General features: G+C 34.3%; 4 protein-coding genes across 14 annotated transcripts in view; 2 read left to right on the top strand and 2 right to left on the bottom strand.

Moving 5' to 3' along the window:
• Ae2 (anion exchange protein Ae2) overlaps positions 1 to 20,001 on the top strand; it is a 36,489-nt gene extending 16,488 nt beyond the window's left edge. For 10 of the 11 annotated variants that reach the window (XM_088050518.1, XM_088050516.1, XM_088050517.1 and 7 more), the window contains 9 exons: positions 407 to 824; positions 4,027 to 4,342; positions 4,398 to 4,781; positions 5,324 to 5,446; positions 6,990 to 8,489; positions 9,340 to 9,596; positions 9,649 to 10,072; positions 17,088 to 17,258; positions 18,981 to 20,001. In XM_088050518.1, the coding sequence (XP_087906644.1) occupies positions 407 to 824; positions 4,027 to 4,342; positions 4,398 to 4,781; positions 5,324 to 5,446; positions 6,990 to 8,489; positions 9,340 to 9,596; positions 9,649 to 10,072; positions 17,088 to 17,258; positions 18,981 to 19,052 (3,665 nt within the window). In that variant the 3' untranslated portion in view covers positions 19,053 to 20,001. The remainder of the gene's footprint in view (positions 1 to 406; positions 825 to 4,026; positions 4,343 to 4,397; positions 4,782 to 5,323; positions 5,447 to 6,989; positions 8,490 to 9,339; positions 9,597 to 9,648; positions 10,073 to 17,087; positions 17,259 to 18,980) is intronic. The other variant, XM_088050521.1, reaches the window with a different exon arrangement.
• On the bottom strand, positions 12,766 to 15,306 carry pnut (septin 7-like protein pnut). Its single transcript, XM_088030069.1, has 2 exons — positions 15,118 to 15,306; positions 12,766 to 15,067 (listed from the first exon to the last, which is right to left on the bottom strand). Exon 2 carries the CDS (start codon positions 14,939 to 14,941, stop codon positions 13,166 to 13,168), a length of 1,776 nt encoding a protein of 591 aa, XP_087886195.1. The 5' UTR covers positions 14,942 to 15,067; positions 15,118 to 15,306; the 3' UTR covers positions 12,766 to 13,165.
• Positions 20,002 to 20,086: 85 nt separating the features above from the next.
• Positions 20,087 to 20,736, bottom strand: LOC148178470 (U6 snRNA-associated Sm-like protein LSm5). The gene is made up of 3 exons (XM_088050523.1): positions 20,538 to 20,736; positions 20,282 to 20,478; positions 20,087 to 20,229 (listed from the first exon to the last, which is right to left on the bottom strand). Exons 1-3 carry the CDS (start codon positions 20,578 to 20,580, stop codon positions 20,200 to 20,202), a joined length of 270 nt encoding a protein of 89 aa, XP_087906649.1. The 5' UTR covers positions 20,581 to 20,736; the 3' UTR covers positions 20,087 to 20,199.
• A 1,506-nt stretch (positions 20,737 to 22,242) lies between these two features.
• Positions 22,243 to 23,492, top strand: part of trio (trio Rho guanine nucleotide exchange factor) — a 67,479-nt gene continuing 66,229 nt past the window's right edge. The window contains exon 1 of the mRNA XM_088030303.1: positions 22,243 to 22,426. The gene's annotated coding sequence lies outside the window, so the exon portion shown is untranslated. The remainder of the gene's footprint in view (positions 22,427 to 23,492) is intronic.

Genomic DNA, 23,492 nt, shown 5'->3' with positions numbered 1-23,492 from the left:
GGTCAACGTGGTTGGTTGTTAAAATGGTTCTTTCCACACTATGTGATGTTCTTGTTGCAGGTAATAGATTGAGCTAGTCAGGACTAACTTTTACATTAAAAGCTAAACAACTGTTCCATATATCATTAACTTACCTACATTTTTTATGCAAATCAGTAGGAGTATGTAGATGGTATTTGCTCTTTTAAAATATTGGTTACTAACGTGTTTATCAAACAAACACAAGCTTTGAAATAAAGCTCACAGCAGAATTTCCATTAATTAAGCGTCATGTGTGTATAAAATATTTATATCTCAAATTTGCACTTTTTTTTGTTCTGGATAAAAGGCAAATAACTAATAAATTTTTTAATGTAAATAGACAGCTAAACTCCGTAATATTAATCCGTTATTTTCTTTGTTGCAGAGCATCGAAAGAAAAGTTACCCGCACATGCACACACCTCTCAAAATCGGCTCAAAGTCGATGAGACGTCGTACATCTTCACATCAAATAACTCCCAATTCTAGTCCTCCTCTAGAAACATCTCCGAAAGAAGCCATCGCTTCTCCCGTTTCAACCCTTGATCAAACCTCCGCTCCTACACACACTCCCGTCGCTAGTATCAAGTCTCCGAATGTAGATTCCGACACCGGTCCTCTCAGTTCTTTCACTTTGCCAGAGGAATCTGACACAGCTGCCAACAGTTCGGAATCAGAATGTGTCTTATCAGAACCATGTGGTTACAGTCCTAATGAGTTTTCTCCCGAACGAAAAGTACAATTTGTCAACAGTGAAACTAGAGATACTTTTGATGTTGATGGCCTTAAGGAGAAGAAAAAGAGGTGAGTGGTGAAATGTTGTCTTAATTAGAAAGCAGAAATTTAATGAGTGGAAGTTTGTTGTTTTGGAACTTTAATATTAATTACCTTTATACAGCTCATCAACAAATTTTATTTGATATTCACGAAGCATAAATTTAATTTCAGAAGTTAAGTATGGTTAATTTTGTGTTGCTTGTATTACAGGGCAGACAGAATACTGAGACCCAATTAAAATATGAACTTTTGAATAGCTTAGTTTGTGATTTATGCAACAAAAAAGTGATACTTCATTAACTTATGTTACTTAATCAGAAGATCACCTTTTATTTCAGTAAAAAATGTACAATCAAAAACACAAATCTATTTATCATCAAGTGTCAAATTCATGTTGCCTTTATAGCTATTCTATTGTCTCCCTTCGTCTCTGCTTCTTTTGATGGCTTGGTATTACCGCTAATGGTAACATTCTATTGTTGCCCAACTAAATTCAGCCTTCATCGTCGCGAATAACTTTTAAAATAAAATATATTGATCGCAGGAAATATTACTGCACCATTTGGTTGGAAACTTTATTGGCTTGAAAATTTATCATGGAGGGCGTCACTAATAAAACACCAAAATCTGCTTTCATGGATAAAGCTTTTCAATACAATTTTCTCTGTCATTTCGTGTCATCAAATTATTTTATCGAAATACATTTTCCTTATTTTAGACATGCGAGGTTGTATTTTTGTGCCGTTTAACAATCGTGGGATTTAATGTAAATTGGAATTTATTTTCAAAAAATTATATTTGAACATTCAAGGATAAATTACTGCTACAAACCACAGTTACCACAACAAAATAATTCATAGTTCAACAGAACAAGTTCAATCATTTGCAGATGTTACGCTGTCAAGGATGCTATACATTGTGATCGTGGTTGGATATTGAACATTGATTTATACTGTTACATTACTTATCACTTATCGCTATCTAGAGGGGCGAAATGTCGAGTAAATTTCCATTTTACTAATTGTGAGAAACCTTGAGGTTGGTTTATAGAAAGAAAAGCGTTATTGGTCTTTTAACAATAAAACTTGTGGGAGACTACGTGTGTTATTGTTTGCTACTTGGAATACGAGTAGTTAAATTTTGTTGCCAAGTCACATTTTCGTGCAAAAAGCTCGTTTCTGTTTTATGTCGTTTATTATATTTAAATAAATCAACCTTGCGATTTATTTAGGTAGGACGGCTTTCAGTTGGATTTCAATTTTTACATGTTTGTGGCACGAACTGTTGCCAACACATTTCTAAATTTTGATCTTGAAATATGTAGAGCTGTACTGGAGAAGTTACTGGAGGAATGGAACATCATTTCTAAAGTAGAATGGTCTGATTCCGAATCTGAAGTCCGTTTTGCTCCAACAGTTTTAGATTCAAAGTTTTATTTCTCCAATTTTTCTAGAAAGTTATGGAATTAATTACTCCAAAGCGGAAAGCTAATTTAATAAGTTTTCAAACGACTTATAAAACTTATCGCTAGGTTTAGTACTTCCCATGGTATTTTTGAAAAATTGATGTTATATCCTATTTTGCATATTATACAAACTTAAAAATTATTACGTTGTAATGCAATTAAAAATAGTGAAATCTTGCCGTTTTGACGTGCTGACGGATAAAAGTTACGGGACAAAAAGCATTGAGAAATTTTTAAAAAAATTAAAACATTTTATTTTTTGGTGATTTTATTTAAAAATCAATGCTATTGATTACAAAATCGTAATTTCTAAGTACATACCAAGATTTAAAATGACTTTAATGCTAACGCAGGCCAGAATAATATATTTTAGAAAACTTCTTTATGATGAAAAGTTCTTAGTTTGCTTATGGTCCAACAATAGAGTGGAAATCTTTGAAAGAAATTGTTCATAATTTTCTGGGAAACACAGTGGGTAGCTATTGTTGAAAAGTTAGCATAATATGTGGATGGCACTGAAATTTTTTTTTTGCATCTTTACTTGAACTTTTTTTCGAACAATGTAGTGGCAATAACGGATGAAAATATCAATTTTACGTTTATTTCACTGAGGCGAAATCAAATTTATTTAAATTATAATTAACTCGACCAACATCAGCAGTTTTTTTATCAATGATCTTCCATTCTGATTAGTGAAATCATTTAGAAACACGAGTTTGATCGAAAAATTATATTTTGTGAACATTCAGATTAAAATTTTTACAAAAGCTTTGAAAGTGATTTTTTTTTCTTAACCCATATTTTTGTCATGTAACTTCTAAATGACAAATAACATTTTTAACACCGCATTAGAAACCAGAGATCTCAACCTTTATTATGAGGTATTACGTTAAAAATTTAAAGTACCAATTTAGAAGTTCCAAACTAAAAAGTTTTTAAAAGTCGTTTATTTTTCGAAATTTATATTTGTTTTTCTCAAATATCTTGTAAAAAGTAGCTCTTTCGGCGTCGTTGGGAGGATTATTTAATTACCTTTTCACCGATGTATAAGTATAAAGTTTCATGATTTAGCAAGTCCTTATGCAAAACTGAAAAAAAAGAAAACACAGTGTAGTTAAAAAGAAAATTTATTTTACAATTATCTCGGAGTTCTGACTTGATAAAGCTAAATGGGTTTCGGATTTATAATCAGGAGGCAATTCTACTTTGAAAATGACTTTCTATTGCTCAGTACAAATTTCGTTCAAAATTTGTTGACTAGTGTTATGTATTCTCTTATACGAAACAACCACAATTTTCAGGCTATTTAAGTCTTTTTCATATGTTATGTAATCTTGTACGTCCAAATATAGAAAATGATACATTATCCATTTATGAGGATATTGATCACTATACTATATTTAAGAATTTATTCATATTGATTTGATTTCTTATTAAAGGATAACTTGTGCAGTTACTACTCATTCATCAAATGTTACTCTATAAAATGAATCTATTATTATTTTATATTGTTTATTAATTTATATTGTTAATTAATTTATTATCCGATATATGTAAGATTCGAATTTCGTAATTACTTGTTTCTCCTTTAGATTACCACAAGAGCCAAAGCCATTATCAAATTAATTTAAGCTAAGCTAAAATCTACATACATACTCATCCAATTGCAATTACCACTTCCATAATGTTGATTAAAACTCGTTAACTCCAATTATACAGATAGCAATTCTTAAAAAATAATCACTTATTTCACCTTCTCATTAGACGCCATCATCATGGTCATCATCCCAAGTTCCGTAAGTATTCATTGCCTGACGATCCTGGGCCGAAAAAACGTCACCACGATAAAACCGAGCCTTCCGGAAGTAAAGGACGAAGAGTTTCCACTCAGCCGGAAGATTTGCCTCTTATCGCCGCAGATCGTGATCAATTGGATAGTCATAGATCCGACGATTCTCGTGCTCTTAGAAGACACAAAACTTCACGCCCTAGCAATGCATCACTGGTCCACATTGGGCGAAAAGAAGGAGGTGAATTACATCCTTCGTTCAAAAAGATGTACGACCACAGCCCTCATGCTGTTAGTAACAAATTGTTATGATATTGAAAGAAGGTAATGTAATGTTTGTATGTAGATTTTCGTCGAATTGGATGAACTATTTTCGACGGAAGAGGACCGAGAATGGAAGGAAACGGCCAGATGGATTAAGTACGAGGAAGATGTAGAAGAAGGGGTTGATAAATGGGGAAAACCACACGTGGCGTCGCTTAGTTTTCACTCTTTGTTGAACTTGAGGAAATGTTTGGAGGATGGAGTTGTTCTTCTTGATCTGGAAGAACATGATTTGCCAGCGATAGCGTATAGGATTTCCGAAGAGTTGTTTAAAGAAGATCTTGTGAGGGATGAAGACAAGTCGAAGATTATGAGAGCTTTACTATTACGCCATAGACACGTCAATGAACATCATGATCGAAGTTTCAAATTCACTAATAAGAAATACAGTTATACGTCGCTGCAGGTGAGCCACAGTTTATTCATTGGTGATTTATTTGACTCACAGACCTACTAACTTCGTTAATTGCAAGATCTCTTCAAGTGACGGGAGTTATTTACTTATTATTTATTTATTATTTAGTTTCAAGTCATAAGATGCTTTTAAATTATTTTATTGCTCTCGTGAAATCGCTGAGAAATGTTCCCTGTAAATAATCTTGATTAGATTTTATTACTGAGTGAGCAATGTTCTAGCAAACAACTTTATTTTTACTTGTTTTTGTTATTTTCGAGGCAGTGAGAAAATAGATGCCGTCAATTTTTTATAGCAACTTACCACCGCGGAAAGGTGGAGCAAGCTCCAAATAATACCGTTACGTCTGCGAAAATCCCAAGGGTCTGTGAGTCGCTTCTGGGTGTGTTGTTACATTGATTAAGTTCTTCATTTCGGTCTTCTCGGTAAACTATCGTATGCTCAAGCAATTTCCGCTGACAATGTGACGGATAAAAATACGAAAGTTTACTTTATTTAGCTGAGCCTATATTTTATTGAGGTAATGCTTCCAGTCGCTGTGGCTTGAAGACGGTGTGAGCTACGAAGCGCTGATGATGGCCCGCTGCTCCATGTGCTCGTTACAGGGACAGCTGTGTGCCCCACACGTTCTGACTCGCGGTCCTTCTTATCCACACGTAATGTCCACGTGTGTCTCTTTTTCCAAATTTTATGTTTCGTGTTTTTTGTTGCAATTTTTGCTAAGATTCATTTTTTAGCATCGCTAAATATTCGTTGCATGTCCTTTACGCTGGTTTTGGACCCGCTTATGCATGTCGCGCTTTAATTGTTAAGTAAAAACATATTTTAAAAGCCTTTCTAGACTTTACATGGATATCATTCCAACTAGGCCTAACTTGAATATTCATTAAAATGAGAATGCGGATCGAGCGCCATTAGCTGAGTCGAAATCTTTGTAAACACTCACAATTTAATTTTTCCGTAAATTAATCTGTAGAGAAGTTAATTGGAAGCTTGGGCCAGTTTAAGGCAATTTGTTACATACTCGAAGCATGACGTGGTTCTATTGAAATTTTTCTTGAAAAACAGACCGCTGTTCTGTGGATTAAGCGTAGAATCGAATGTATTGATTAAACTGTCATTTGTGTGGGTATTCTTGAAATTGAATGAGGAACATTATTTTCCCGCATTTTACCTTTTAATTTGTGCGATATTTATAGCGAAATGCGAGTTGTTCCTGAAATATCTTGATAAAAACATTTATGATTACGGCTTTTCTACATTGTTGTTTCAAACGATGTTGTATTGGTTTTAAACTTGCTTTCATATCAACATGTTTGAGCAGAAACGTCTTGTGCTTTTTCTCACAAATATTTACATTAGAAACTCAAGTTTGACCAAGGCTGTATTCCTGTATTTAACCCTCCGTTCCGTCTGGAATTCAATTCATCCAACGAATACAAGGTTGCATTATAACTGAATAGTAGACTACACTTTCTGAAAACTGTGACAAGGATTTCTAAACAAATCGGTAGAAAATGAAAAAAGAATGTTGAACGTATGTTTTCCAATCACTTTTCCGACCTTGGTTCAAAATTATTTCACTCCTACACTATTTCCAATCAAACAAACATCCCATGTTGACATTTTGTTACAAACTCCGCAATCACAACAGATGTATTATCCAACTTCATGTATAATTTAATTATCAAGACTGGCAGTTTCCAAGAACTTCAGTATACCTAATACCGTATTAACCGGTACCTGCAGCCCACAAAGTTCTCCTTTGTGAATTTTGTGATTTATGAGAAAAGAACTTCATATTTCAATGCGCTTTATTGTATTTCAGTCATAGGGATGTGATAGTAATTTCCTGCCAAACCAATAGCACGCTATCTAAATTCTGTGCCTCGACAGCTTTTCTGTACATCGCACATTGTTAGATTAGATTACACCATGCGGTTGCGGTTCAAATTTAAACAGCAACTAAAAACCCCGAAGATCCCTTTCAGTAATTAGACGCTTGTAAAATACGAACTGAAGTTCTGCAGCCTTTCCAATTTAAATGAAAATCCTCTACATTGATCGATATTAATTAATGTGTTTTTAAGCTTGTCATCTTTATTTCCATTAGTAAAGTTTGATTTTTTTTTCGTATAAAACTTTCCCAATTATTTCATACCAGTTCGTGGTTTTTTACTTATTGTTATTTCTGTTTAGAATCTCCACGACGTGGAAAAAAGAAAGCTGGGGAATTCTTCCGACGTGTACAAGAATGGCGGGCAAGCCCCCGACGCCAGCAGCCGCTTGATGAGCCCCGACAACCACACGATCGTAGACATGAAAGAAGAGACGTATTCTGTAAGCTCAGATGACGTGCGTAAGGCACGCAACGACGCTATTTTGAAGAGGATCCCTCCTGGGGCTCAAAGTTCAAGTATACTCGTCGGAGAGGTTGATTTCCTTGAACAGCCGGCGATTGCATTCGTGAGACTAGCTGAGGGAATTACGATTCCCTCTCTTATTGAAGTTAACATACCAGTGAGATTTATCTTCATTCTTTTGGGACCCAAAAAAGCTAATTTGGACTACCACGAAGTGGGTAGATCTATTTCAACTCTCATGGCTAATCAACAGTTTCATAATATTGCGTATGGAGCAACCAATCGCAAGGCGCTGCTTTCGGCCATAAATGAGTTTCTTGATGACAGTATCGTGTTACCACCGGGTGACTGGGAAAGACAAGCGTTGCTCCCAATTGAGGAAATAAAAGCCAAGAGTGAGTTAATTAGGAAAAGAAAAGAAAACGCTTTGAAGTCAGTCGCGGATGCTCAAGGCATCACGAAAGCTCTCCTCGCTGGAGAGGGTGACGATGAGAAGAAACCACCTTTTCCAAACCCTTTAGAAAGAACGAAAAAGCCATGGGGCGGTCTAATTAACGACCTTAAACGCAGATACCCTTATTATAAAAGCGACATCATTGATGGATTGAATGGCCAATGTTTGGCGGCTTCCATATTCATGTACTTTGCTGCAGTTTCTGGAGCTATAGCTTTCGGGGGTCTAATGGGTGCCAAAACTGACGGCTACATGGGCATTTGCGAGACTTTGCTATGCACTTCCGTCGCAGGCGTTATTTTCGCACTCTTTTCTGGCCAACCTCTTGTGATTGTTGGTAGTACTGGAGCTCTTCTTTTGTTCGACGAAAGTTTATATCAATTTTGCAAAGCAAATGATATGGAAACACTATTTTTAACTACACGCGTGTACGTCGGTCTGTGGCTAGGTTTAATAGCAGTAGTTGTCGCCTGTTTTGAAGGGAGCGTCTTCGTTAAATTATTCACTCGTTTCACCGAAGACATTTTCTCGGCGCTCATTGTTTTACTTTACATAATTGAAAGTATTATGAAATTGTTTTTCGTGTACGCTAGACATCCACTTTTAGCAAATTACTGTGAATCTGAAGATTCTTACGGCATAAACAAATCATATCCGGATTCTTTCAGTGTAAATAACGCTTTAGAAAATGATACTAATACTATAAAAAATCGGACGAATACGTTTACGGCCGTGACGTACAACAGACTACCGACCCAGGATGGACTTGGACCAATTAACCAACCAAATACAGCACTATTTTGTACCATTTTGACACTGGGGACCTTTATTATTGCCTACTACTTGAAGATGTTCCGAAATAGCCAGTTTCTGGGCAGGAGTGTAAGTATCAACGAATACATATATAAAAAAAAACATAGTAGCAAAACGTTTATAATGCGCACTATCTCTAGCAGCAATATCGAAGTAAAAGCATTTCCACTGTCATCACTAATAGCATTAATTTATTATGGAAGTATTTTGAGACCTGTTCTATACAATACTAATCGATTTAATAATGAACACAACGTTTTATGCGACTAATTGATTAATGAAATAAAGATAAAGAATTGAATCTAAAGCTTCTTAAACAAAAAGTATGGTTTTGGTAATAAACACTAACAAATTTATTAATTTCAAAAATTCAAAATTGTTCTTTTTATATTATTTTTATTAGAAAATATGTAGTTTAATACATAATACGTAGTTCTAACATAGTGCTTTCCGTAAATTAAAGTCTTGATTTGATAGATAAAAATATCGGTGTATATTGTGTTGCATATATGTACCAAAATTTCTAGGATTAGGAATCTAAATTAGAAAAGTCTCTTATACTTTATTTTTGTCTAAAGTAAAACGAATTCAAATTCTTTTTACGAAAAAAAATGCTGTAAGCTACTAAACACAAAAATTAGTTCTGATAATTTTGTAGGTTGGACAAAAAGTCGAAATAATATTTATTTTAACACAAAAATACAATAATTTATTCACAAAATTGTTCCCCAACAAATAATAATTTACTACGACGGATTTGCTGTGTAATTTAAATTTACTGTGTATACTAGAATATTGACAATAGTTAATTGGGACGGCGTCCGCTATTCGTAACTGTGCTGGATCGAAATTAATAATTGATCAAAGAAGATTGAAAATTTCAATTAATGCTATTAAATCGTTTGCCGTTCTTTTCCAGGCCCGACGTGCTCTTGGTGACTTCGGCGTCCCAATAGCCATTATCACCATGGTCTTCTTCGACTACATGATCCCTGAAACCTTCACAGAAAAACTGAACGTCCCTGAAGGGCTATCGCCAACCAAATCAGAAATCCGTGGATGGTTTATACCCCCAATCGGTGGTAACGAGTCCGTCCCTGTCTGGATTATGTTTGCATCAGTAGTGCCAGCAATGCTTGTATACATTCTTCTGTTTATGGAAACCCACATTTCTGAGTACGTTGTGTTTATTTACCGTTAACATAAACAACACTCGATTTCATTTCAGACTGATTATCGACAAAAAAGAAAGAAAGCTCAAAAAAGGAAGCGGATTTCACTTAGACATTGTTCTCATTTGTCTAATCAATATTTTATGTGGGTTTTTTGGTTTGCCTTGGATCTGTGCCGCAACTGTCCGTTCTATTGCTCATACGTCTGCCCTAACTGTTATGTCAAGAACTCATGCTCCTGGTGAAAAACCTCATCTGATAGAAGTGAAAGAACAGAGAATTTCTGCTTTGACTGTAGCCACGTTAATTGGACTTTCGGTTTTGATGTCGCCACTTTTGAAGTGTGTTCCGATGGCGGTGCTTTTGGGGGTCTTCCTATACATGGGAGTCGCTTCGATCGACGGAATTCAGTTCTTTGATCGCATTAAGCTGCTATTCATGCCGGTGAAGCATCATCCGCAAGCATCCTACGTTAGAAAGGTAAGATTTTTTTACTAGGTTCAGAAAAATCAATTTCGTGATGAAATAAGATAACAGATAAAGTCATTAACAGGCCCTGATATGATATCAGTGCACTACATCCTGGAAAACCTTTGAGTGTTGATAATTTCAACAGTAACAATGAGGAAAAAATGTTTTACCATGTGTTTAAAATTCAACGCGTAGTTTTCATTTTAGCAATTACCTTTCCATTGAACAGGTGTTTAAGAGCAATTAAGCTGTAAACCAATTGACTCATTGTCCAACAAATTAGGTCATAATGAAGCTCCATTAACGTCCTACCAACAATTTATGGGTACCGTCTTATTGTTAAATCAAAGAACAAAAAGATACAACAAAACCTACTCTTTCAAAGAGGGCGCACAATTAAGGTGATGTTTATACCTTTATGTTCCACACCTTTTCCTACTTTCTTGCTTGGAAATCAGTGATGCGTAACCATAATACTTTGAAATGCTGCGAGCAGACACCTCATTAGTCATTATTCTCATTATGGTTATCTGAATAAAACGTTTTGAACTCTTAAAAATCACAATTTTCCTCGTTCTGCTGCGATCTAATTGCTTACTTTGCTGTGAAATGAAGCATTGTTCGAGGTGATAGGTTTCATCCTCAGACTGGGTGTTTGAACAAGACTCAAATGTACTTGTGTGTCTTTTTTATTTACCTTATCATATCAACCTTTGTTTAAATATGTAACTATTACTCATTACGACGGTTACCTCATTGTTGCCCAATCTTTGAAAATTCCGAAACTGGGCTAGTAAAAAATCTTCTCCAACAGCGTTAAACGATTTATCTTGGGAAAACAAAACCATTTCATTTCGACCCACAACTTTGAATAGTGTTAAACTGTTCTTTAAAATATACTGTTGGTTTTATCACGCCCCAGCAAAAAATGGGTTTAATAACTGATAATGTAATAATACTTCCTCTGAATTGCATTTTTCTTACACAATTGAATATGTTTATAATATGCGTTTTTGACCAACTATCCAATTAATTTATGAGATCCACTTTGAAACAATAAATTCGTTGATGACCTTTTATGGTTTGTGTGGGCACTGCTAAATACGTTAAGAAACCATTAAATTATGGGATACAGTTGATCCAGACATTCACTGCACGACATAAATCCCGTTATTAAATTTGCAAGGACACATGAATATCAGTGTGAAAAATAATGGTGGTACGCCTACAATATTGATTATGATAATTTCAGGGTGATAGCGTTTTTGCAGCTATAAATAAATTATATTACAAAAATGTTATAAATTATTATTTACCTGAAATAGCTTTAGTAAGCGAGTCATATTCTAAATCTAAACTGACGCTGACCGGTTAATTACTGTGGAAACTGTGACAGTTTATTTTTGGGTCGTAAATTGAGCTTTGACGTAATCAAAATGTTACATACAAGAATGGAATGGAAATGATTCAGCATCAGAGTTAAAATCTCCATTTCGCGCTTTTTTTGGTATAAAAAAACACTAAAATGATGATTGACATTTGATTTAACGTCACACTAGTGGAAATGTGGTTACATAACACATCAGCTTAAGTCAAACCCTTATGTATTAAGTCCATTTTGAATTTTTTTAACGGAGGTCGAAAAATCTTTATTTTTGACATATTTGTCGTCAAACCTGAGATTTGAAAACTTGGAGTCTAAAAATAGAATGTTTCTTAATTCTGAAATGATAACACATAAAGTTAAACGTTTTTGTTTTCCTGTTCACAAAATTGGTATTTTCATTTATTTTTTTTGGTTCCAAAATTTTCTCTGCCACTTGAATTTTCAGTTTCCTATATTATGAAGGTTTTCAGTGCAAAAGAATTTATTTCAAGCTTTTTTGTTAAGTTTGCGAACACTACTATTCAAAGACAAAAATTTTTACTTATAATTTAGTTTTTGCTCTCTGCACTGACTTAAATCTCATTAAAATACACCAACTGTTACTCGTGAAATTCCAAATTTTTAGTTTTCTAACATTAGAACCAAAAGTTGAAAGTGGTGGATTTTCGATTTGTGTGTTTTTTGTAATGCACGGTGAATCGAATGAACACCCTTACACCCGGATAATCGAGATTCTACTGTAATTCAGAAGAAAATAAAATTCTTAGATACATATTTATACAAGTGAATTAATTAATGTTAAGAGGAGCTAATTTCTTCGTGTGAATAAAATAAGTTAATGAACTACATTTAGTCACGGTACCTTGTTATACCCACCATAAAAAACGCTCAAATTTAAGTACACTCATCCTGGACGTCTTCATCAAAGAATTTCGCTATAATTAAATACCCTTAGATGAGACATAAAAAGTTTAAGTGTGTATATTTTAAAGTCAAGGTCTCTAAAGTTGTCTCACAGATGAAGCATGCCGCTTATCAACAACAAAAATGCAATATTAAAATTACCCTTTCGTCTGTGGCGGGTAATATAAGCTACAAAAAACGAACCATATAAACAAAGGAGCTCTAATGTTTATACGTTTTGAAAACGCCGCGAATTGTAAAATATGCATCGCACGCATCTGTTGCAACGAACGCTGAATAAAACATTGAATTTGAAGAAAACTGAAAGTATGAGACCCACAAGGTTGCCTTTTTTTAAAGTCACAGTCGGTATAACTCATTATGTAATGTAATGAAATAGTGGAATTAAAAATACTGTCAGAAAAGAATTTATTTTTACAGATAATACATTGTAAATAAAAGTAATAAAAAATAATGGCACATTGCATGAAGCAAAATGTCACGAAAAGACACTTTTCTCTTTAAATAATTATTTTTATTTATAGGTATAAGTTAAATAATCCCATTTATATCTCTTAAAAGTACTGTCCTAAACAGCTCACAATGTAATCATGGTAAAAAATATTAAATCGGCACGTAGACATTTACGCTATGTATAATGGCAGTTAGTGAAAATTCAAAACAATGTCAACCTATTGCGGGAGTGTTTAAAGTCTCACTATTCGAAACTAACTCTGCCGTTTATGTCACTTACAATAAAAAGTTACCATGAATGTTACAGGAGGTACCACACCAAAATCATACGTCTAGTGTTAAAAAAGTCCCTTCTTCTTCTTTTCTTTCTTTCCATCTACAGCTTCTCGGCTTCCTTCCAAGGACCGTCTTCTCAGCTCCTCCACGGTGATCTGGTTCTCTTTCTCCCAGTTTTCTTTTTCTATTTCAAATTGTCTCCTCTTTTCATCCAATTCCTTGGCTTGTTGCTCGAGCTGCTTCTTCGTGGTTTCATGCCGCCTTGTTAATTCACCCTCGCTGTCTTTCAACTTTTGCTTTTTTTCACGAACCTTCATTTCAAAGACTTGTTCCATTTCAGCTTCCATTTTCTTCATCTTGAGGTCGTGCTCTCGTTTCTCTTCATCCATTTGTGCGAGTGGATTTTTATTAGAAATGCGTGATGGTTTCCCATCAACGCCTAAACCAGCTAGTTTACGGCATCTATAATTCTCGTAGTGTACGTTATTGGTGACATCCTTTAAATCCTGGAGATGTGTGCGTATTATCATGTTCCGCAGTGCGATGAAATCACAATGTTCCAAATTTTCTACTTCTGCGACTCCCCAGGGATATTTCCGTCCTCTGACTTTCTTGCCGTCTACTTCCATGACGGTGTTCGAGCCCACGACGGCAAAGGGGACTCTTTCTTTCAAAGATTTGTTCAATTTGTGCTCTTCGTCTTCTTCTGAAGTATCAGGGAACTCGTAGATCTTGATTTTGTGTTGTGCGATTTCGTTTAGGATTTGTTTCTTGAACAGTGCGCACTCGTCGGATGTCAACGTATCAGCTTTTGCAATAATAGGAATTATATTTACTTTATCACATAACCGTTTCATAAACTCAATGTCTAAAGATTTCAGTCCATGCCCAGATGGTTGGATGAAGTACAAACAGCAGTGTACTCGCTGGTCCGGGCTTTGTTTTCTTGTGACTCTAGCTTCGGAGTTCAAGTAGTCTTCATATTTTGATTCAATATATTCAATGACGGGTGCCCAACAGTTGCTGTTGTCGACAGCGTCTCCAAATCCTGGTGTGTCGACCATGGTCAAAAGAAGATTAACGCCGTTTTCTTTGAGCATAACTCTTGTGGTTTCAACAGCGACAGTCTTTTTAAGTCTTTGAGTGGGTCCCGGGTAGTCTGTACTATTGTAGATTTCAGTCAAAAACATGGAATTGATGAGAGTGGATTTGCCGAGACCAGATTCTCCGACTACCATGAGAGTGAATTCGAAGCCTTTCTTCACAGCTTTTCTGTATACTTGATTGGGTAGATTAGCAAAACCCACGTATCCGTCGAGTTCCTTCACTTTAGGCCTCTCTTTGACGATTTCCGGTGTGGACTCTTTGCTAGTGTCTTCTTTGGTTTCTGGAGGCGATTTTACGGGAGGCTCTGGTGGCTTGTCCATTTTATTGATTCTATTGGAATCTTTAGTGTCGGTGGAATTGAAGAACATCTCCCGTTTAGACTGTATGGACGCGGCCTCGTTGCCGTTGGTTTGTGAAACATTTCCATTAGTGGGGCTTTGTTGATCCATGAACTTCTGGCGCATCGCAAGTCTATCGAGACTTGAGAGTCTATAGGATCCCCCGATGCTGTCCTTGTCTCGGTCCCTGTTGAGCCCGCTCCCGGCGTTGAAACTGGAGGTGTATTTGGGCAGAGTGGGCGGCGGCGTGGGTTTATTCTCAGAGTTGCGGTTCAAAAGGGCACTACTCGAGGTGTACAAGTAACTGCTGGGCATGATATTGGGTCGCGACTTGATGGTGGCCGTCGCCTGCGTGGTGGGGGCGGGTTGAGCATTCACATTGTTGGCACTCATTGTCGGAAACGCCGGTTTAGACCTACACTACCATTGTGATTCACTTCGATTTCGATGTCAGATTGACAGTTAGACGCCGGGTATGACTAATGTTTAGCTGGTCAGCCACGCCCGTAGCGTCCCTTCCTAAAACACGAAATTTAGACAAAGTCTACCAAAGATTACAACCAAATCACCGATAAAAGTATTTCAAAGTAGTGCACTTCTCTTATCACGCTTTTATCAGTCAATAATAACACATGCGGGTCACTGTCACCGAAACAACTCTGCTTTGCTTGTTGAATCCAGATGGCGAGGTACAGCTCCCCTCTTACTCGATGTGCGGTTGTTCTGGACTCTGCGCCGTCATTGGTGGGGACAAGTACAATCAACCAGACAAATACTCGCTACTTTCCACGGCTTCGTGTCTGAAATGGCGAGAGTTGCAACAAGAAGGTTCTTCTGCGCACAGGTCCGGACCGAAATCGATAATGAAGACACGCATCACGCACATTTCATAAAGCCAATAGCAATATTTTTAAATTGGGACACGTTTCGCATAATGAACGTGCAACTTTACAACATTCAACAAAAAACCGGTCTCACTTAAAAGGAAAAAAATGTGGAGTAAGTCGATACGTTCGACACCGATTCGAGCATTAAACACATAAATAGACCCTTTGTGTGGTTATTTTTAAAACAAGACCGCGATCATGTACACCTTTTTTAATTTCCTGGAAAAAAAGTCGAGGCAGAGAAATTTGGGATTGAATAAGAATACGCTGGGCAACTGGTTTAGGTGGGAATTTAATGCTTTCATGCGCAAAATCATTTTTTGAATCAAATATTTGAAATAAATACGTTAGGATTATCCGCCGGTTATTTCATGCTTAAATAACGTAAGAAATTGCACAATTGTATTCCCAACTGTTTTGCAATAATAAAAGAATGGAAGGAAAAATTATCGATTTTTGATGACATCGTTTATTGAAATTTACTATAATTGCACACGCTGGTACTCACAAAAGTTGTATAACACATAATTACATTTTATGGCAGTTATTTCTGCCGAAAATTTAATATTAAAACTTCCTTATTAAGATGACAAGTTAAACTGATCCAAATTTTTCAGCTTCGGAATATTCATATCAAAAATATCGTAAAATTCACTTTTTCAACATTATTGTCACAATATTTGGAACTCTAAATTCAACAAAAATTTCCAAAATTGTATAAAATATTTTCGATATGTGTTTATGAGGCGCTAATGTGAAAATATGAAATTGTTAATTGGATTCTGAAAGATTAGGTTTAAATCTGATTAATTTGTGTTTTAAAACTGTCTACTGAACACTAAAAAATTTATATTTTTTATTCACACACCTCCAAACTACACCAAAAAGTCGCCAAACCCAACTGTCCCAAAACGTTTATCTTATGTTTTCTCAAATATTTGTTGATATGGTGCTATCGATCGTTAACGCAAACATGTGACACGAATGCTTTTAAAATTGGTTCCAAATTCAGTTTGATCTATCCAAAGATAGTCTTTTCTTTCTTTTAATCTAGGAATGGAGACAAATTATTCAATTAAACAATGATAAAAATTAAAAACAACTCTGTGTATATTAAAAAGATCACGTTCGTGCATTCCACTGATTTCCAGTAAAGTTAATTATCGTTTCTTTAAAGTTTCCGTTGGTTTATTATGATACCGGAGATTAAATTGCAAGTGCCGAACTGAGTTTAGCAATTATTTATATTTATACTTCGGAAAGTGGTTGAAACTTCAAACAAGTAATTAACACAGTAATTTTATCGAGCTTCTGGACGTGGTAATAACCTCAATGCAAAAAAAGTAAAATTTGAATGAGAATTTTAGTTTATTTAAATAAAAGATAACAGGTTGGCATTTTTTTAATTTTAATCTACAAAAACTGATAAAATAATAATGTATTGTAAAGACTCATTTGTTATGCATTCCACTGAAGTGTAAAAATTAACCTTGGTAAAAACCACAACACAATTAGCTTATTAAATAGATAAATAATCCAATTTTTTATTCCCTGTTCTACTAAAACATAACAAAACGATATTGCCTAAAGTCTATTAAAATAGCAACTTTAGACCTTGTCTGCAATTTTAATTCATTATTATTATTTTTCAGGTGAAAACTGCCAAAATGCATCTGTATACTCTGATCCAAATTATGTGTTTGGTTATTCTATGGATTGTGAAATCAACTGAAGCATCTCTCGCTTTTCCTTTCTTCTTGGTTCTGATGGTTCCGTTGCGAAGTTATTTGAATCGCATTTTTTCCCCAAGAGAATTGAGAGCGGTAAGTCTTCCACAACAGTAGAAATAGAGAAAAGAATGTTTGTGATAGCTTAATTTGTTGAAAACATATTTGTCTTATCTGCGTCCGGCTGATTAATCAGGTTTCTCGTTCCTGGCGACTTGAAGATTTATGGTTAATTGAAAAGAACTTTGAAAAAAGCCCAATAAAATAATTGGAACGTCGCCTCTAAAAGCGTTGATAAGATAAGAAAAAACAGTTGCAGTTGTTGATATGATCGCTCATTGATTGCCACCGAGCTTGTTTTCACAAGAAGAAAGTTGAAAACAGCATTGTTTATAAACGCAACGATCATAATGCACAATTACAGTTGTTTACAGTCTTAAGTACATGTAAACAATGGATTAATCACCCCATTGGTTGCAACATAGATAATACATGCAAAGAATCTGTGTAAACAGAAGTTAAATCAATGAAGTTTTAAAATCGAGAGCCGACTTTCAAATCTGCAGTGAAATTCTCATTGAGAAAGACAAATTTGTCGCGGAACATCGAACTCGGTGAATTCAAGGTTTGCTATTGTCCTTCGTTCGTTTTATTTTACGCTCATGATATGCGGAATGGATTGTTTTGTCACTTCTTGAGTTACCTCGCGATTTACTTCGTACTTTCAGGTAATGAAGTATTACTAAAAATCGTTGAGACTTATTAATACTAGTTGTGTTTAACATTCCAACTTGAAATTCAAAAAAAAAGTCTTTTATGTTTGCGAATGAATGGTATAATATGCAGCACTGAATAATACAACAGGATTTACTGCCATCCCCAGTAACCTTTGAATATTTATTGTCTTCGTAATAATCAAAAGATTTTATCGCGAGTCATCCAATGAGTCTTGCAAGTATTCATTGCTTAGAAATCCATGGTGTATTGGTCACTGTAATGGAGTTTTGCAAACAAAGAATTATAATTGGTATATCACTATAAAAATTCAGTTCACCTATCGCTCTGGTCTGCCAGTAATTAACAATGACTATTACCGACAAATAAGTGTTAACAGTTAGGCGCGTGCAAAAATTTAATAATAAAAAACACGGTGAATAACTCATAGAAAATTGTTCGACTTAAAACGGAAACATGAGTTGAGTTCTTTTGAAATCGTCTGGAAACTCACATTTTAACTACTATAAATAGAGCCGAGGTGCCACTAATCTTCACCCTTTCTTTAAATGCTCATGTTTATAGCTTGGTGTAAATATTTGAAAGTCCAAGGCGGTGAAGGGATTTGCGTATTTTTCACATTTAAATATCGCTATCATTAAAAGTTTATGGTCATTTTAGTGCTTTCGAGACATCTTAATGAACGTTACAGGGATTGCAGTAATATTCTGGTAGCTGATTGTTGCGTTATGTAAAATCTAAAGGTGTGTTATTTGATAACCTGGTAGCGTGTCTCTTTTTTGTAATCAATACCTCTTTGGAAGGACACGAATATTTTACGAATCTTAATTTGGCAGTAAACTGATAGCTGAAAATGGGAATAAATTTAAGAGATGTTTTAAAGTGCCATTATAGTCACTAAATTTAAAGTTTTTTCTGTTATTCAAAAATATACAGCATGTTCATATTATTAATCATCCTACACTGAGCGAAATCAAAGCTTCTGTTCTCTAGAACTAGATATGCATCAAGTAATCGATTTTTTACATTCAAACAAACACACCGTTGTAATGCCTAACTGATAAAGTTGTTTAATTATTTCAGCTTGATGGAGACCAACCGGATGCCGATGACGACGAACCTGACTTCTACGCGGAGGCACCACTTCCGGGATAAGTTACTTAACGACTACATTTCCGTTACTTAAGGTATACTTCCTATATTCAATGAACAGGTTTGCAAAATTGAGTGACTTAATTATTTTGTTATTGTTGATGCCAGTGTGGCTTTATGTTAATTTAATTTAAGTAACAATATACTTAATGTAGCCATTTTATTTTCTAAGAAGTGATAATTTATTTTATTTACGTTGAGAAGTTAAAACAGTATTAATGGCAGTCATGTCTATATTTTTGTGACATGGATGTATTGCCGATATACCCGATCAAAAATGGTAATTTGTAAAATATCACTAACTAATTAGAGTTGCACTCTTTAAATAAAACTGCTTGTGGGTTTTATTTTTTCTTAACTGTAGACATTTTTATCACATTTGTTTATTAATGCGACTCTTTCTCCTATCAAAATTTTAGGTAGATTCAAATGTAGCATTATCAAAATGTTGTAGTTTTGTGGCAGATAAGTCTTGTCCCACATTCCTAGAAATGTAATTTACTTAGGTATTACTAGAAGACTGTGATGGCGAAGTGGCTCACTTATGGTGCGGGAAGACAATTAGTTGCCTTTGCAGTACTAATATTTGTTAGTTACATCGAAACTTAAGCTTCTAACTTAGTAGATAAAACTGTACAAAAATAGTTAAGGTTGACCACATGCTATCTTTCCTTAAATGCCTAATCATTACAAATTTTAAAAATGATCAAAAAACGTAACATGTGGTCTTCCCCAATCAAAATGTATTACAAATTGTGGTTGAAGGTTTACGAGTTTATGATGCGTTGATTGTAAGAAGTTTAATGCAACCTAAATACAGTATTTTCCGAGATTAACTTTAACAAGTTTCAGATTCCCTAGAGTGTAGTTTAAAAGAAAAACTCAAGTGAATAGTGTTTCTAACTGTGATTAAAAATGTCTATTCTATTTCTATAAATGAATATAAATAAAATAGTGTTTTATTTCTTTTACTTCATATTAAATAAATCAATCAGAAATGTTTCAAAAATGCCGCAACCAGTAAAACACCAACTGGTTAGTTGGAGTACATGAACTTCGATGGATATTCAACAAAGAATTTGTTGAACGGTGATCAATAAAAAACAGAATTTTTTCCTTATAAATTTAATTGTTAGAAATTCTATAAAAATTATTCTGGCATCTCTCCACCTGGAACAAGCTGAAATTCACACAAATAAGCGTTTGGAGTTCTTGAAAATTCAAATCCTTACCATGGTTATATTATTTCCATTAAGTAAAATCTGATCAAGTTTGGTGATTCTTCTCCCTTCAGGTGTGGTTTCATATTCAGTCACATCTTCTAACAACATATTAACGAAATCATCAAATCCTAAAAGTGTTCCCACAATTTCTTTATCATTTTTCATAATAATGTGTATTCTAGATCCTATGCATTTATCTACCAATTCTAAAAGAAAATTGTGAAAAAACACCGGTTGATATAACCTCAATTTTTATTAAACTTACCAAGTGGTAGAAGAGTTGATGAACTAACAGGCATAGAAGTCATTATGGAAAGTTATAATAAAATTAAAGAAACTATTGTAAATATGGTTCGGAACCAAAAGTATTTCCGTTGCAATGTTTACGAGCAAAAATTGAAAAGAAACATGACAGGTTTGACGTTGACAGTTGTGGTCATGTCATTGTGGTGACAAACCTTTGAAAACGTAAATTACTAGGTGATGAGAAGGGGTGGGAGACAAGTCCAGTGAATCTCAAACCGTGGGGCAGTTTGGGACAAAAAGGTTAAATACAGTCGACTCTGGAGAATTCAAAACAGAATTTTGATTTATTATAAAATCTTCAATTATTAAGAAATTAACTTCAAATCAATAACTTAATTTTTTGTTAAGAAGATTGGTTTCTCTTCAAATTATACAAAATGTTTTTGAAATGCATGCACAAAAGTTGTGGAAATTTTTTCTCACAAATTGAGCTTATTAAGAGAAAAATGTTTTAAAGAAAGTCTTGGTTTTTCATACTTCACACTCCTTCTGGAATAACGCTGAACTCTTTTGTACATGCATTTCAAAAACACTCTGTAGAATCTCCCTGGTTCCGACTTAAATGAAAACAGCTGATTCATTTTAGTATATTGTATTGTTTTTTTTTCGATTTATTCAAGGAATCAAAGGTTTGGGAATCCAAAAACCTTGAATCATTGTGAGTCAACTGTACTTTTCATTCCAGTAAAGAAAGAAGTCAAAAATGTATAAATACCTAAGATTGTTTTGCCTCTATTTTTTTAGTTTTTATCATTCGGTGAAAAACTCTAATGCATGCAATTAAATTTTTGAAAAAAAAATGCGTATTTTTAGGTTCCTTTCTATACATGTAACAGTTACATATTCTTTTAAATTATTGTGTCTACACAAGTTTTCAAAAATGATGAACGTTTTGAAATCACATACTTATTTTTTTATTTTTTTTGTATAATTTTTGGCTTAAGTTGTTAGGTTGGCAACTACATTTTTAAATAAAATGCGTTTTCAATTTTGTAAAAAGGAAAACAAAAAAGTTTAGCGTAGGATTCCTTCATCTATTATTCTTTCAGAAATTTCGGAAATTTTTGATTAATAAACGCTCAGTAGTTTGTACACCAAGATAAGAAAAACTTTTTTGCACCATGATTAACACAATATTTGTACCGGTTTTGTGCGCTATTTGGTAGTAAACTGAAAACAATATTTTTGGCTTTTGGTTTGAAACGTACTATTTTCAACCCTATTTAGCGGTTTAAAAATAGTGGTTTTTATTCATGCACTACGAAAAGGCATATTTTTAAATACCAGACAAAATTTAAAAACGTTGTCAATTTTTTATTTTATAATTTATCATCTTGTAAATTAGGTGCGCATATTTTTGAAGATTTGATATAAAAAATGTATTTTGGGTTGCTGGTTTTGTTTTACGATTTCACGCATTTTCAGAACCGCTGAACATCTGCTCGCGCAAGTATTAAATCATCAATCAAACATTCAAAACGTCCATTCATAGGCATTGAAACTCATATTTACAACCATCATTGCTTTACATTCTAAAAAAAACAATAAAAATGAAGCTTTTGACTAATTTTTGGGTTTATTTTTAATAAACGTGCGAACTTTTTAAGCTCTGAACGTACGTTGGAGCTTGATGTGCTTCAGCTCATGCGCTTTAGAACCTTTCTTCGGTATTTCAGTCGTTTGTCGTTTCCATCAAATGCCGAGATGGGAGTTGAGTGTGTTGTAGTTGTAGCTTTTGTGTTTTTCTAATAAACATTCGTATTTTTAAGTGAACTTGTGTCTAAAATCGTGACAATAATGTTCGTGGATTAAATTTTGGAATACATGGTCAACAGTTTATAATATAAGGTTAGTATAAAACCTTCCAGTTATAATACAATGGTTTTATTTTGGAATAGCCTATATTTATATTGTACTTCTGAGGTTCTTACCCCTACACATTGATTTATTCGTTTAAATATGATTTATGGCGCGCTATTTTTATTGGTTCCAAGAGCGCACTTTATTTTTTTAATTAAAAGCAATTGTGGAGGAACACATTATGCTATTTTTATTTTCCATGTCTTTTTTTATTTATTACAGTTATGTGGATAAGAGTTCACATGCCTTGTCCATGCTGGGTAAATAAACATGCACATTAAAACGCTATTACCAGAAATAATAACTTGATTTCATCTGCGATAATCTCTTCCCGAATCCAGGAGTTTCTTCTACTTCCTTGCAAGTCACGTTTTATTTTACTTGTGAAAATTGACCAAGTAAGGATTTGTTTCTCATATCGTGAGTTTATCTAGAACAAGGAAACCGCCAACAGAGAACTCATCTCGTAAGTTCCTGAAGATGACAACCTTATTATATTTGAATTATACCCGAAAGATACAGTTTTTGTCTCCCGACAACATCCACGGAAACCTTTTTCTTACGGGTCATTAATAATTGGATTTTGGCAATTGTCATCTTCATGAGATCAAAGACCTGGGAAATAATACAATTTTTATTTGAAATCAATATTTATGAAGTCGTCTAATGTTTGGTATTTTTAGTACAGTTGGATTTTAGTAAGACCGACTCTGACACTCACTTGGAAACTCGACTGTTTTCGTACCCCCTCGAATTTCGCAGAATTTCTCTTTTATTTATACTGTACCCATTTTCAGGTTTGTTTTTTGGCAAAACCACAACTTCAACTGCCAAATTACAAGAAACTTTCGTATCGATTCTTTTGTTGGCTGGAGAATTGCCACAATACTTGGGACCGTTAGTTTCGATTTGTTGTAATCTTATTGTAACAGTAAAATAAATAGAGAATATTGCTAATACATAAATACATTAAACAGAAATAACGTTGTAGGCAATAATGATGACCTAAGGTTATCTGTGAATCTGTTCATTTTAATATGAACAATGGTTATGT

The sequence above is a fragment of the Gnatocerus cornutus genome, chromosome 2, assembly GCF_029298725.1.
Source record: "Gnatocerus cornutus isolate USDA-ARS CGAHR chromosome 2, icGnaCorn1.1, whole genome shotgun sequence".
In the NCBI taxonomy this organism is placed as follows: domain Eukaryota; kingdom Metazoa; phylum Arthropoda; class Insecta; order Coleoptera; family Tenebrionidae; genus Gnatocerus; species Gnatocerus cornutus.
Note: the sequence above shows the minus strand (reverse complement) of the source record. Positions and strands in the feature narration are given on the sequence as shown.

What these genes read in the sequence shown, in the direction of transcription:
- LOC148178470 (XM_088050523.1), bottom strand. Translation starts at nt 20,580, where the DNA reads ATGACTTCTATGCCTGTTAGTTCATCAACTCTTCTACCACTTG. An exon ending in ATCAACTCTTCTACCACTTG is followed by an intron (nt 20,479 to 20,537) that starts GTAAGTTTAATA and finishes ATTTTCTTTTAG; the next exon opens with AATTGGTAGATAAATGCATA. An exon ending in ATGGAAATAATATAACCATG is followed by an intron (nt 20,230 to 20,281) that starts GTAAGGATTTGA and finishes TGTGAATTTCAG; the next exon opens with CTTGTTCCAGGTGGAGAGAT.
- pnut (XM_088030069.1), bottom strand. Translation starts at nt 14,941, where the DNA reads ATGAGTGCCAACAATGTGAATGCTCAACCCGCCCCCACCACGCAGGCG.